Raw genomic sequence first — 15314 nt, forward strand, 5'->3', positions numbered from 1 at the left:
GAGAAAAAGAGAAAGTGCGCACGGCGGTGAAGAGAGAAGAAGAAGAGAAAGTGCGTACGACGGTGAAGAGAGAGAAGAAGAGAAAGTATGCACGGCGGTGAAGAGAGAAGAAGAAGAGAAAGTACGCACAACGGTGAAGAGAGAGAACAAGAGAAAGTACATACGGCGGTGAAGAGAGAGAAGAAGAGAAAGTGCGCACGACTGTGAGAGAGAAGAAGAAGAGAAAGTAAGCTACACCGCCGAGCCTGTGCATGACTCATGGATGCAACTTGCCTACTACATGCTACCACAACTGCCACCTTTCAAACTGCATGCCACTAAACTACCATATGGCAACCCCAAGCTGTAACCTCACACTTTTGGAGTACATAAGCCTTTATCTCTTTCCCTCACGCCATGTTCTCACTCTTACAAGCCAAAGCACTTAGCATTTGCAGCCCCCTTTTCTAATCTTTGTTAGAGCCCAAATTGTGGAGCTTGAGGAGTGAGTTGTGGGAGGAAATTTGGGAACACCATTGCACACATAAGGAAGTGGGTCAACTATGTTGTAGGTCCTTAAGCATAGATTTAACATGAATTAAGTATAAGAATGAGCATGAGTAGATGCATGAATAGTGGATTTATGTATATACTGTTATATCATGATTTTCAGCACTTTAGCTTACCTTTGTATGCTCAAAATGAATATCAAATCTTCCTTGCTTTCCATGGAAAACTTGTGATTAAAGGCTTATATGTATCTAATGGTCAATAAAAAGGTTTTACGTTAAGATGTAGCATAATTTGGGATTAATTGGTTGTCATTTTGGATAATGCTACAACTGTATTGTAATTTTTCAAGAAGGTTCTATGTTTTTGTAATCCACTTTTGACTTATCAAATGAGGTCCAAATGACCTTAAATCACTGCCATGTGAAAGATATATGTGTCTACTAAAATGTTCATGTTTAAATCTTGCTCAAATCCTTTATGCATAAAGAGTTATGCTTCAGAATGTGCAAGTAGGTCACTGTTGGCAGATTTAGTAAAATTTTAGAATTGATGTCTCTGTTATCGCTAATTTTTTACTAACCAAATGGAGTCTGTTTTCTTCTAAATCACTACCATTGGAAAGATCTATGAGTATATTTGAAATCACATATTGAACACTTTTTGTTATGTGTCATAACCGCTAGGTAATCAGTCCTCCATTGGTAGTGGATACTGTGATTCTGTTATATGTGTCATGATCGCTATGCAATGGGTCTTCATTGGTAGTGGATATTGTAATTCTGTTATATGTGAGACTATTATGTGCACTATAGCCGCTAAGTAATGGGTCCTCTATTGGTAGTTGGATTTGTGATTCTGCTATACTGAAAACCGATATTTGTGATATGATCACTACGCAATGGGTCTCCCATTGGTAGTTGAGTATATTGTACCTCGACTCCTATGATAGGAGTGAAGTCGAGGAGTGACTGTGAATAACAGGGTGGGTCGCGCCCCCCAAATTGTTATAGGCACTATGCATTGAGCCCTCCAATTGTAGTATAACGTCATCTTGCTTGAAGGAGTAAGGAGAGGGTCGTGTCTTGCTAAACCTCAGCCTATCGAAAAGCCCAAAGCGTACTGGGGCTTGTGTGCATGAGTGATGACATTATGAAATAGAACCTCTATCTATCCTTGTCATTTCTCCTGAATTAGGGTAGAAGTTCCAAGTTACAGGATTAGCTTAACCTAATCGACGTAACTTCTACTTCGGGAGTAAATAGATATGTTCTGCCTGTCTGACTTAGGCATCCGTATGAACATCTGACTTTAACTGTAACAAGCATAGATGTATCTGTCATCTCAAAAACAATGGATACTCTGATATCTCAAGAACAATGATTTTGTGGTGGTCTTTATGTAACTAACTTTATATATTTGTAATTGGGACAATCTTAACCCTCTATTCAGAATGGACGGTTAGAAAAAGAGGAAGATAAAACTTCTATACTATAGAAAAAGCATAGAAAGCTTGCCCTTTCCATTGAATACAACATTGTATCTTTTGAGAGGAATAATACCAATAATTCTTTGGTGGTAGGGCCTTTGTTCGAAGGGCTCTTGATTGACTAGACTTTCATCTTTATACCTCCTAATAATATTTTTGTCAGTAAAATCTATTCTTTGAAAATAGAGACAAAGATCATCTTCCCAACTAGCACATCCCAAGAGCTTGTTTAGGAAGTCTCTGGATGTTTTATTTGCATGCAACTAATCCTCGTGGAGAGGCCTTGAAGGAAGCCCCAATCAGTTACTAGAGCCAGATGCCACAGTTCCATTCATCAAATAAATGTTGTAGAATATGCACAAGTTCCTGAAGGGCTCGAGACTCTTCAGATAAAACCCAAAACACATAATTGCAACGGGCAAGCTCTTTATGCTTCCCCTATAATATAAAACTTATATAGCTCCCTTTATCCAACGGTCCATTTAAATGGAGGGTTAAGATTGCCCTAATCACAATGTCATGTCTCTACATTATTTTATTTTTAATTTTTTTTTATAAAATATTTTGACACCAAATATTGAGCGACCAATCCTCTATCAAACTCGTACTCATAAAAAATATTCTCAATTAAATAAAATGATCAAAATAACCCTAAAAGATTTAAGAGGTATTTTAGTCATTATATTTTATCAAAAAATTATTTTTAATATTTTTTTATAAGTGTGCCCCAATAAGAAGATGACACAGTACCAAATTTCATATTCATACATTGTACTAAAAAAATTAAAAACAAAATACTATAAAATATCAGATTTAAGATTAAATGGTGAATGACTCACTTGATCAAAATTGAACGGCTATATGCTAAAGAAAGCATGGATCTTCTATGGTGTAGAAGTATAGAAACCTTTCGCAAGTGGAAATGCATGTTCACTCAAACTTTTCAAGGGCAGCACACACCAAAACGGGGCTGTGTAAACATAAAACTATTATACAATAAGTTGTGCAAAAAGCCAGAATACCGTACACATCCTTTGCTTTGACTTCTGAAGTACACAGCAAAAAAGACCAAAAAGAGATCGACGTTAGCACCACCATGAATTCTCTTGAGCTATACATTTCTGTATGGTATAATGACGTAAGATATTGAGGAGAGCCACGACATAACCCCCTTCTTGACAATTAGACGCACCATGCCAACACCAGACATGAACGCCAATGCAACAGGCATGATGAACCGTTGAATAATGTACAATAGTTCCACCGTTCGTATGGATTAAGAGCTGCATAAAGAATAAGGCACATGGCACTATTTAAATACAAAAATAAGGCACATGGCACTATTTAAAAATAAGGCACATGGCACTATTCACATCTGAAATACAAAAATAAGGCACATGGCACTATTTAAAGACCAAACAAGGTAACGTAACAAGTAATCATCTCAACATGTGATGCAAAAATATGAAAACCACCTACCTTGAACTATTAACGTGGAGCACGCAAAGCATGCCAGTTATCAGCAGAGGACATGGCACAAGCTCTCATTGATGGAGAAAGCTGTTGGACGAGAACATCCTTGATATGAGCAGCAGCAGTCTCCCCAGCTCGAGAGGCAAGTTCAAGATACACGAGTGCCATGGTTTTCTCCCCTTCCTACAAGACAATCAGGACATTAGATTGAACTTCATCGAAATAAAAATTACAAAAAGAAGCATGATAATAGTCTAGTTGTTCAGGCTTAGCAACAAGGAACTTACTTTTTTAATTGTAGACCCTCATTCCGTGTTGCTAACCCTGAACGAGGGATATTATCGCCATTTGGCTCAGGCCACTAAATGGGCCACATGACTGAAATGCACCTACTTGTTTAGGATTCCCTATCCAAAACAAGGGCAATTTTTTAAACATTTTAAGGTGGCATGTAAGCAAAATTAAAACTTACAAAGTAACCATCCTAATATTAAATGCGACAATTTAATCACACTAATGAGTTTGTAAGATCATTTGACCATTAAATCAATATTTTCCCCTTCTCTTTGGGAGAGTATTCATTCAAACCACAACTACAGTATTATGAGCAGCATGCAAACCATGAGAGATCCAGAAAAGAGGAAAAACTAAATGAATTTGAAAATACAGACTAATTGATCCCTCTTAGTATTATAATAAATGTTCATACAAGCAGTCGGCATCACTGCGACCCATTGCTTTGAAAAGCAGTCAATTGTGGATAGAAACGGTATCCAAGAGAAACTCTCCACAAAACCTTGTAGGAACTTGCATATCATATACCTCATTACTTTATGAGCCTGGTCACGTATATTCAAAGGGTTATAATGGGCATCACCGATGCGGTTGTCCCACAACATTCTCGAACTGACTTCAAGCGTCCACATTGCATTCAATAATCATGCTTGATGCTTTGAATTCATTTCAATATATATAGCAAAAAACAAATCAATTAAAATATCAAACACACACATATGCGTGCTAATGCTCCCTTATGAATAGCCAAAACAAGACTAACCATAGACAACAGTGATGAAATAAAATTTTTACTTTATCTTGTTATGACATTCATCAGCCAATACAAACACCAGCACGCATAGCAATAAACTCTATCATAATTGTTGTACTTAATCAATTAATTTGGTTGGTTTTCTAGAAAAGAATTTTTTTTTAATGTTAACTTCGGACCTCTGTTCGAATGGAACCCTAGACTCCATGTTATGGCAACCTGTCAGCCTAACCACCTAAGACTAGATTCAATTCCTCATTCTAGAAAATAAAGTAATTTTTTTCTTTAAGAAAAATAAATAATCTGTGCAACATGATATCCGCAAGTAACAATTCATCAAAAAATAATAATAATAACAAGCTTCCGGTCAGGGGATACAAGCCTCTAATTTCCCAGCTCATTGACATCAAACCCCTGCATCACTCCTTATGTATACGAAACTCCATTCCTGAAATTTACTAAGGTGAAATACAATCGTTCAACCCACATACCTTGCAGAGCCAGAGTCCACCTGGCAAGAATCCAGACAGGAATTAGCAAACATGGCTTCTCCACAAAGTATCATGAATGTCCTTTGCTTGATTCAGCTTCAAGGACTTCAACATCAGGGATTTGGTTCTAATATGTCCAGATCAAATGATGATGGAAATAATTATCCTCTTTGAATACAAACATAGTTCATTATGGCTTTTTACATGTTTCAATTTTGATGATTTTTACCTTAGACTCCTTACAAACATTTTTTTATTGGTTATAAATTGAAGCATAGATGAACAGCACATTGTTGATCATATCCTACATTTTTTATCCCCTTCTCTTGGCTTCCGTTTCTGAATATATCGACTTCTGATCATTATATTCAATCCTTGTCCAGACGAACATCTTAATAAAACACAAATCAATTTTGATGATTTTTATCTTAGTTTCCTTATTAACATTTTTTTATTGGTTATGAATTGAAACAATTTTGATGATTTTTTATTGATTTTATCTTCAATTTTGATGATTTTTATCTTAGACTCCTTATAAACATTTTTTTATAAGGTTATAAATTGAAGCATAGATGAACAGCACATTGTTGATCATATCCTACATATTTGATCCCCTTCTCTTGGCTTCCGTTTCTGAATATATCGACTTCTGATCATTATATTCAATCCTTGTCCAGACGAACATCTTAATAAAACACAAATCAAAAAATCCATTCAAACATTTTGAAGTCATTATACATACTCTACAGGCTAAAATTGGTCAGGGTGGCCACCACATAGTTATTTTCAAGTGGCTTGAAATCCCTTGGGAGTCAATGCAAAGCATGATATTTCACCTCAATCATTGCTCATCCATTTTCTAGCACATTCCTCTAAATTATATGAAGGCAATCAACCCACGCAATTGAAATTTAGGGATTCGCGATGCACATTCAGTCCCCAATACAGAGAAGATTACCAAGTTGTTCCTATCAAGCATGTTTTCCAAAGGATATCGGAGAGACCCTTTTGATCCCCTTCCCTGTACACTGAAATGGATAGATCAATTGAAAGTTTCCTGAGCAATGATAACCAGGACATTAACTGCATCATCGGAACTTGGAAGCATCAAATATTGCATCAGCATACCTTATGAAATCATATCTAAAATCCCATGTTATGATCCTGACTGACTGAAGGATGAAACAGTGTTGGGTGTGAATATTAATTTGAAAAATACTTCATGATTTGAGCAGCAGATGCTCATAAATCCAATAACCATAGTATCATGTTCAACAATTTCTACAATCCACATGGAATCCCATTCACCATTCACTGATTTCTTCTGACCATTACAGAACAAGGATATGCTGTTTCTGATACATAATTTATTCAACTCTGAAGTGAAGAATGAAGAAATTGAAATATGTGAATACATCATGCCTTTGTATTAGTTAGTTTCTCATTGGTAAAGTTTTTTAGTGGTAAAATTTGAGGCAATGAGACACCTTAAAATCTGGGAAAAATCTAGAACTAGTCTTTTCTTTCTCCAAGAATGGAACCCAACAAGGATGCAACTGCATAGGGAAATCAATTTAGAAACAATTGACTAGGAAATGTAATAAAAGAACTGTCATTCCAAACAAATATATTATTTACCAAACCAAACCTAAGAAAAATTATTTTACCAAGATGAGTACATACAGAGAATAGAGAGAGTCCATGCTCGTATTGAGCTTTACGATGACCAAAATCAGCTGCACGTTTCATCCACTTTCTTGCAAGTTGATAGTTCCTCGATATTCCTTCTCCAGACAAGTAACATAAAGCTGTATTATACATGGCACGGGCATTTCCACCTTCCGCAGCTCTCAGGTACCACCTAGCCTGTAGAAAACAATCCTGTTCATGATCTTGCCTTTACTAGAGGAGAGAAACCACAACCAAAGTTGCTAAGATATAGGTATGTGGTTTAAAACAGAAGAGATCTCAACCTAATACATGCAAAGTCACACTACAAAATTTAGTATACCAAATGATATGCTAGGTAGCTTATTGGAACAGAGCCCTTCGTCTAAACTCCAAGGTTTCAGCTTCAAACATATACTTGGTAATCGAAAGTACAAACATAAACAAGCATTGAATGACCAATTGTCCTGACTCAAGTTCTTCATTAACACATTACAAGTAAATAAACCAGGGGAAAGCTGATCCAAAGGGAAATTAAACCTACCATGAGCAAGAACACAAATAACCCTATATGCGTCAAAACGAAACAGAAAGTTGATCATTTTTCATTTTTACACAAGGCATGAGTGAAAAAAGCAAATGAAATAGTTAGTTGCGAAATGAACCCAAATGCCTCAAACTCATGGAAATAGTAGTTTGCTGTCCAACCCATTAAAACTAGGAAGCACCAACATCACCATTGCGGGGGTCCACCCAGTCATAAAAAGGCAAGAAGGACGAACGTGAAAACTAAAGAGCATGAGAGAGGGAGGAAGAAGCTAGTGTCCTGGAGACTGTTTGCATTTCAAACTTATTTTCCACAAGAGCTATGGAAGTCAGTTGAGTATCTTTAAATCTAATACCAATTCAAATAAAGTCCTGAATTATTCATCTAAGCTTCAAGATATCTTTTCTGGGGGTAGAGAAATTGATCCTCAGTGAGTGTGGTGGGTGTGAGTCCTTTTAATGTCTTCTTTCCTTTAATTTTGAGGATGGTTTCGACAAATCTAGCTAGCCTCACCAATCTGACTTCAATCATCTTTATCCAGCACAGTTAGGTATTGGACTACATGAAAAATATAATGAGCAATGGTAATATGTCAACCGCTATTCTCATTTGTCTTGCATACAATGAAAGATCAAAGTCACATAAGATTACTTTCAAAGATAAAGCTCAATTGAACTGCATACATGTTCAAGTAACTTGAACGACAAACAAAAGCTTCTTTCGAGAGTTTGTCTTGTAGAACACTGATGAACGCATAAGAGCACATTATACCTGTCTCACATTCTCATTCCCATACTCATATGAAAGAATAAATTTACACAAATGTTTTTGTCCCAAAGCTTCATCCCATATGGCCAAGTGCAGAGTGGTTAATTCCCAGAGTTTTAGTCCCATCAGTAACCTTCCCAAAAGAAAAGAGAGAAAACAATGAATTAATATCCTCAATATTTTGTGAATGAAGCCTTTAGCTTTATAGTCCATAGATAAGAAAACCGTATGGGTAAGGTGACGATCCCACCTTAGAACCTCGATCCCACGGTTCCTGTCAGGGATCTTTGTAGGTACCCCGGTTTTTCGATTTTAGGACCTCGCTCTCAATAAAAGGGGGCTGCATTCCATCCACCAGTGGAATCCAGATCCATTTTGAAACAATGGTCAAAGGTTTTTGTACAATAAAATCTTGGGTTCCATGTTTGTGGGAACTATGTTCATAACAAATGATACCAGGTTAGTGATTGTCATTATTTAGGAATCATAAGTTCCATGATGGTAGAATCCAAACCCTTGTTTTGCATAGCGCGAAGTTCCATTATTTTAGATTCTTAGTTTGAACTTTAAAGGCATAGTCTAGACCATTGTTTTATGAAGTTTTATTATTTTAGATTCTTAAATTTTAGTAGGATCCATAGAGATTCTTTGATGTTTTCTTCAATTTCACAAGTGTCAACCATCCCTCTTAGTTGTAAGAATATATGTTTCATTTAAAATCTTATATTTATGATTTCCTATTGTTTCAGTTTCTTAAATCATAAATGTCCTATTGTTTTAGATTCTTAAATCACAATGATGATTCATAGAGATTCTTTGATGTTTTCTTCTATTTCAAGTAAGTCATCCCTCTTCGTTGGAGTATATATATTTCATCTTCAATAGCTTTATTTAAAGCTATAAATTTACACGGTGAGGCTCGTCAGAGTGCTCCATTACCAAGGCCTATACATCCCACTACATCTCCAGACCATGACACAAGTTTGGCAAGTACCATTTCCTCTCAGTCCTAGACAACCCAGAATCCTACCACTCAAGGGTCAACTTCTTAGAATGTAGGCTCATCTGCTTCAATTGTTTCTCAAAGGCTGGCTCTCCAAAAGGACAAGAGGATATGATAAACCTCTCTCTCTCTCTGTCTCTCTCTCTCGCATGTAAATCAAGAAGCTTATAGTAAATTTATAGCTTGAAATGAAAGCTACTGAAGATGAAATATATATTCTTACAACTAAGACGGGTGGCTTACTCAAAATAGAAGAAAACATCAAAGAATATCTATGAACTCATCATTGTTATTTAAGAATCTAAAATAAAAAGACATTTATGATTTAAGAATCTAAAACAATAGGATATTTATGATTTAAGGATCTAAAACAATAGGACATCATAAATATGAGATTTTAAATGAAATACATATTTTCACAACTAAGAGGGAAAACAATGGGTATAGACTATGCCCTCAATGTTCAAATTAAGAATCTAAAATAATGGAACTTTGTGCTATATGAAACAAGGGTTTGGATTCTACAATCATGGAACATATGATTCCTAAATAATGGGAACTTAGGACAATGGCAATCGCTAATATGGTATCATTCGTTAATGAAGTAGTTCCCACAAACATGGAACCCGAGATTTTAAGTAGACCATGGATGATGGGAGCATGGATCTATTTCAAAATGGAACTGGATTCTACGGTTGGATGGAATGCGGTCTCCTTTTTTGGGTGCAAGGTCCCAAAATCGAAAAACTGGAGTCCCTACAAGATCCCTTACAGGAACCATGGGATTGAGGTTCCGAGGTGGGATCGTCTCCCTACCCACATGGTTCCCTTAACTATGATCATAACTATTGGAGTTATTTGCAATTGAACCATGTACTTTAGTGCTTAAGGGCAGAAGTGCCACGACAATTAGATCATGGGGATAACTCGCAAATTAACCACCCACTTATCCAAGTTTATCAAGTTGAAATCCGATTTGGATTCTTTATCAATCATATCCCAAACACGCCCAAGGATGAATATTAGAATTTCAAAATTGTAGCATATTCCTAGCTATGCTAACAAAAATAACTGTAGAAATAGAGGAAACCTCTTAAGCTGATTGAGGTGCAAACTTGCCTCTATTAGGAAATCAACCTAGAGAATAATTACTTTCCCCCCTCAGTGCTAGCCTTGGCAAACCAATAGCCAGAAGTGGTAATATCCAACAAACCGCTTCAGAGCAGCTTTGATTTAGCCAAGGAAGAAAAGAGTACAACAACACCTCAACCGATTTGGGGAAAATTTACGATTTTTTCTAATTAAATATTTTAAAAGAAGTACTTCAAAAATTAATTAAGATATGAAAAATGTCAAAAAAAATGCTAAAAATATTAATACAAAATAAAAATAAAAACTTTTTGACAAAGTTACTGCATTTCTATCCTCATTTTATATTTTATTGGGTCCATTACCATTAGCAGAGTAAAATTCATACAAATTTTACTTTATTAAAATGATCTCATAAAGATTTACATGGATCCACTCACTGAATTCGGAAGGACTAATATGAATTTACTTACGAAGGGGAGGATAAGACAGTCCCTATTTTGTACGGAAATCTTCAGGAAATCTAGAATTTAAGCCCAAAATATTCAAAATTTGAACCCAAAAATAATGGGATTTTGATTGAGGACATGTGAAACTCAACAAAACTTGAAGGGAAAACTGAAATTACCAAACAAAATAATAAAAAACCACAAGTGGTTAAAAGCAGAAAACAAGGATCTAAACCATAGTTAGCAAATCATCTAATGGAAATAAATCTGTGCGCAACGAAATCAGGATTAACCTAGTTTTGGTCCAAACAAAGGTAATGAAAAAATGGACCAAAAATTGTCTAGTGCCAACAAAACTTTGAGAAACAAGAATATTTTCAGTTCATAATGTATGCCATCGAACACTAGATAGTCATTATAACTTGGTCATTTTTTACCAGTAAATCTCATTCCACAAACTAAAATTTATGAATAGCAATTATGAATAGGCTTTGTAACACCAAATGTAAGAGCAGAATAAAATTTGGAGAGAGAGAGAGAGATGGATGAAGGAGCTTGGTCCAATGAATCAAGAGAGAGACATTTTTTTTTTTTTGAGAGAAAGTAAGAGAGATACAATGAAAGAACTTTAATACAATTTTAGAAATTTTTGCAAAAAGTTTCTTCGATAACAATTTTACAAGGCAATATTTCATTCTATTAAAAAACGAGTTTTTGTTTTTAAAAAATCATGTTTCACACGAAACATTGCTGACTAAGTTTAAACTCATGCTTCAGTTTGATATGAAAGTTTAAACTCATACTTCAGTTTGCTTGGGGTCCAAAGCTGAAGGGAAACAATTTTAAAAATACTGGTCTTGAGTACTTCCCTTCCTAAAATTCCACAACTATCACATTCAGGTAGATCACCATCCCAAAATAATACGCATAAACTGCAGCAGCATCCTATGAATACAATATATGATGCATATGTTTATATAGATTCTGGTAACAATATCATGAATCAATTTTCAAAGAGCACTACGGTAATGTTGAATATCCCAAGATATACATACAGGAATAAAACAAAAAACTGAAAAACAACTGAACAGAAGTTTTCCACATCACATGATGGGAGACCAACCAAATAGCATTTTAACCTTAAATGCTGTAAAAAAATAACTAAAAAGACCATAAAAGTTAAAGCTCCCATGTAAATAATGTTTACGAAAATCAATTTTAAAATAGTGGACCATTGATGAAGCAGTTTGCATACATACAGCTTCCACACGATTACACGCCACACCGCGACCTTGCTGCAGACAAAGTGCAAGGCTGTACTTAGCTCCCACATGCCCTGCAAAAGCAGCTTTGTAGAACCATCTTACAGCCTCTTCAGGATTAGGAGGATCCACTGCAAACATGAATGACGGTATAAGGTCGAGAAAATGAGTCATTAGGGCTAAAAGTAGACCTACAAAAATATTATGTACTCAGCGAGTATATATATATATATATATATCAAACTACCAAAAAGATTCCTAAAGCCAAACTGCCTTTCTAAGTAAGCCTGTGGGCATTAACAAATCAAACCTCATTTATCTGACAAAATCTTACTCTAGAGGACCAATTGTATGTAAAGTTATTAACAAAATCAGACCTCATTTATCTGGCAAAATGTTACTGTTGAGGGCCAATTGTATGCTATATGATATCATGCACAATAACATACATAACAGCTGTGGCCAGCTGGACTTCTCTTTGAAATTTTGGAGCAAGAAAAATCACAGCATCTTTTTACCACTTATGGAGGGAATCAAATGAGCACGCATGTGTTGTCGAGCGAAGTGAAAAAGCAATTCCTAGTGGTTAACCATTGTGAATTTTCATAACTCCAATTTTGTAATTCTTCTGTACATCCTGGAATATGAACTATTTTATGTAAGGCCTTTACTGGTACTGAACAGGTACCATACATTCTTTTTGTGAGATTTCACACAAGATGCAAAGAAATACAATACACAGTTACCACACAAAAAAAAAGCACACTTAAGTTGATGCCAAGGGCTTCACCAACATTGCATTTCCAACAAATGGTTTATTGCAGACAAATCATAGTAGAATTTGAACCTTTTTCCAATATATATTCTTCCATTTTGTGATTCACCTTCTATCAAATAGAACAACATCAATAGAACTTCCAGCCCTTCTTGATGTCAATAATGTCACAACTCACTGTGATGTCCCAATACAGACATGTATACAAAGAACAAGGATATGAATTGCCATTTCTCAATACAAGGATACGAATATGGTTATGAGTATCATGTCTAGCACATCTATGAATCTCTATTACAGTTTGTATAATACATAAAAATATTCACATACACCACATCCTAATGTGTGACATTATATTTACTGGTATTGTGTTTTTATCATCATCATCAGAGCTTTTTCCCAACTATTTGAAGTTGGCTACATGAATCCCAATCCACCATTCTACTCTATTAAGGGTACGACCCTCAGAGAGGCCATAAGTCCTCATATCTTTTATCACTCCGATACAGTGTGTCACTTACAAGGAACGCCCTAGCATAAGCAGATAACGTAGATTCAAGATTCATGGAATATCATGTTTTTAGAAAGCATGATATTATTATTTATACTTACATCTTTTATACAAACAAGTATTGAAGCATCTAGTATGAGTATCGGTGTCAACTTACTACGAAACTGAAACATTAAGGATGCACAAGTATCCCTAAATCATAGATACATAATCAGCTAGAGGTCCATGAACACCAAATAACCAAGGGATGAAATTCTTCAGCAATGGTGCTTGACAAATACCTATGCTTTTTCCAAATTTAGTAGGTTTTTTAACTGGATATCCACTTTTACAATAAACACCTTAGTTATGGAATTTACTGAGACAAACCAATTGGGACCAAATTCCTAAGTAAATAACATTGACAACCCAAGTTTTCTATATTGAAATAACATCAGCTTCGTCCAGTGTCCGTACATAGGCCCAATCACATCTAATTCTATTGAAACCCTTTACCCATTGAATAAAAAACTTGAGAAAAGCTGTCAATACAAAGAATGAACCACTACTAAACCAATGAGTAGCACTACGATCTTTGTAACAATCCCGTAATAAGGGGGAGAAAGGAAAAAAAAAAAAAAACGAAACAAAAATTTGCAATGAGTGGAACAAGCTGCATAACTAGGCCAATAGAATAAATCCATTGCAACAAGTACCAAAGCAACAAGCGAAATCCTAAATTCGAGGGTCAGATAGTACCTTGCAAATATGAAAGCCCTAGATTGCATTGACCAGCAGGATCTCCGAGAGCCGCAGCCTTCCGATACAAGGCAATCCCATCATCTTTCTTACCCTACACATATCCATCCCCCATCAGTAATTCTCCTTACAAATCTCATAATCATATGAACACAAACAAATAAAACAATGAAATCAGGATAAATGTTATTCCTACTAAAATATAGTTGGGAATATTAAAAATGGCATCTGGCTACTGTGGAACAGTGATAATGTCATACAATAGGTAATAATATGAATTTTATAAGTATGAATAACAAGGAGAAGAAATAATATGTCATACAATAGGCAATAATATGAATTATATGAGCATGAATAACAAGGAGAAGAAACAAGAAGAATATTGAATACCATTTCCCAGAAAATGAGGCCAGCATCAACCATGGCAGCAGCCGAGCCATGAGCTGCAGCCTTGAGGAAGGAATCAAGGGCTTTGTTAAGGTTTCTCCTGACCCCTCCCATTCCATGCTTAAATCTCTTTCCCCATCGAACCAAAACCATGGCCTCTCTCAAAGGTTGCAGTCCCTCCCTCCATGATCTGCACACTCTGCTCGCTGCCCAAAGATCAGTAACAGTGAAGGAGGACGCCAACCTTCTCAAAACATCAAAAGGGAGGGCAGAGAAGTTAGGGTTTAAGGGCAATTTGTTATTGCAACTAGTTGCAGAGCCCTTAGAGCTTTTCTTGGGCCTTATTGACGAGCGTGGGGATGCGACTTTGTGGGTGGGAATGGAAGAGAAGAGGCGAGGGAATTGACAGCCATCTGAAGCAGGAGGCCATGTCCGTTGCTCCATTCTCTCTCTCTCTCTCTCTCTCTCTCTCTCTCTCTCTCTCTCTCTCTCTCTCTCTCTCTCTCTCTCTCTCTCTCAATTTTCAGGTTCCTGAGAATGAGGTGGTGGAACTTTTCAGGTTCCTGAGAATGGGGTGGTAGACAAGTCCCTTTCGTGAGGAAGTGTGGTCTGAGAGGAAGGAGCATCACACTGTGCGCGCGAGATGTGATTTTGAACGCATTACACGATGAGATGGTGGGAGATCTGAGGTGTTATATGAGAGACAGATCCCGTGCGGTCTGACTGTAAACCCACGCGGAAGAGAGAGAGAGGGAGAGAGGGATTACACTAAGGAAAAAGTTTAGACAAGGTGTCAACCTTATACTGTACTGTATCAAAAACTACTTGAAGAAGGTCGTTTCGTTATTAAAAAATTTCCTGATTGATATTAAAAAATTTCCTTATTGATATCTCATATATGTGAATAGGAAAGAAAAATGAATTTCAAATTTTAAAATTAGTCCATCTTATAATACATTATCTAGACCATCTATTTTCAAACATTTTATGTGTTTATAGATATGTTAGATTTGCATCATTTTGAAGTTTTCAATTTCATTATGAGGTGAAAAATAAACTTTTTGGCCATGATAAGAGTTTTCGCATCGAAAATCCATCTTTTAACATGATAAGAGTTTTCACATCGG

General features: G+C 36.0%; 1 protein-coding gene across 2 annotated transcripts; it reads right to left on the minus strand.

Moving 5' to 3' along the window:
• Positions 1-2886: 2886 nt before the first annotated feature.
• On the minus strand, positions 2887-15010 carry LOC18435127 (F-box family protein). 2 transcript variants are annotated; one of them, XR_016058186.1, is made up of 7 exons: positions 14191-15010; positions 13801-13894; positions 11774-11907; positions 6674-6856; positions 3739-3858; positions 3458-3634; positions 2887-3261 (listed from the first exon to the last, which is right to left on the minus strand). XR_016058186.1 is itself a non-coding variant. In XM_006845178.4 (6 exons), exons 1-5 carry the CDS (start codon positions 14629-14631, stop codon positions 3467-3469), a joined length of 1020 nt encoding a protein of 339 aa, XP_006845241.1. In that variant the 5' UTR covers positions 14632-15010; the 3' UTR covers positions 2887-3261; positions 3458-3466. The 2 variants fall into 2 exon arrangements, 1 of the variants encoding a protein (XP_006845241.1); XM_006845178.4 differs by lacking the exon at positions 3739-3858.
• Positions 15011-15314: the final 304 nt, after the last annotated feature.

The sequence above is a fragment of the Amborella trichopoda genome, chromosome 6 (genome assembly GCF_054954075.1).
Source record: "Amborella trichopoda isolate Santa Cruz 75 chromosome 6, AtrichopodaSantaCruz75HAP2 v2.0, whole genome shotgun sequence".
In the NCBI taxonomy this organism is placed as follows: domain Eukaryota; kingdom Viridiplantae; phylum Streptophyta; class Magnoliopsida; order Amborellales; family Amborellaceae; genus Amborella; species Amborella trichopoda.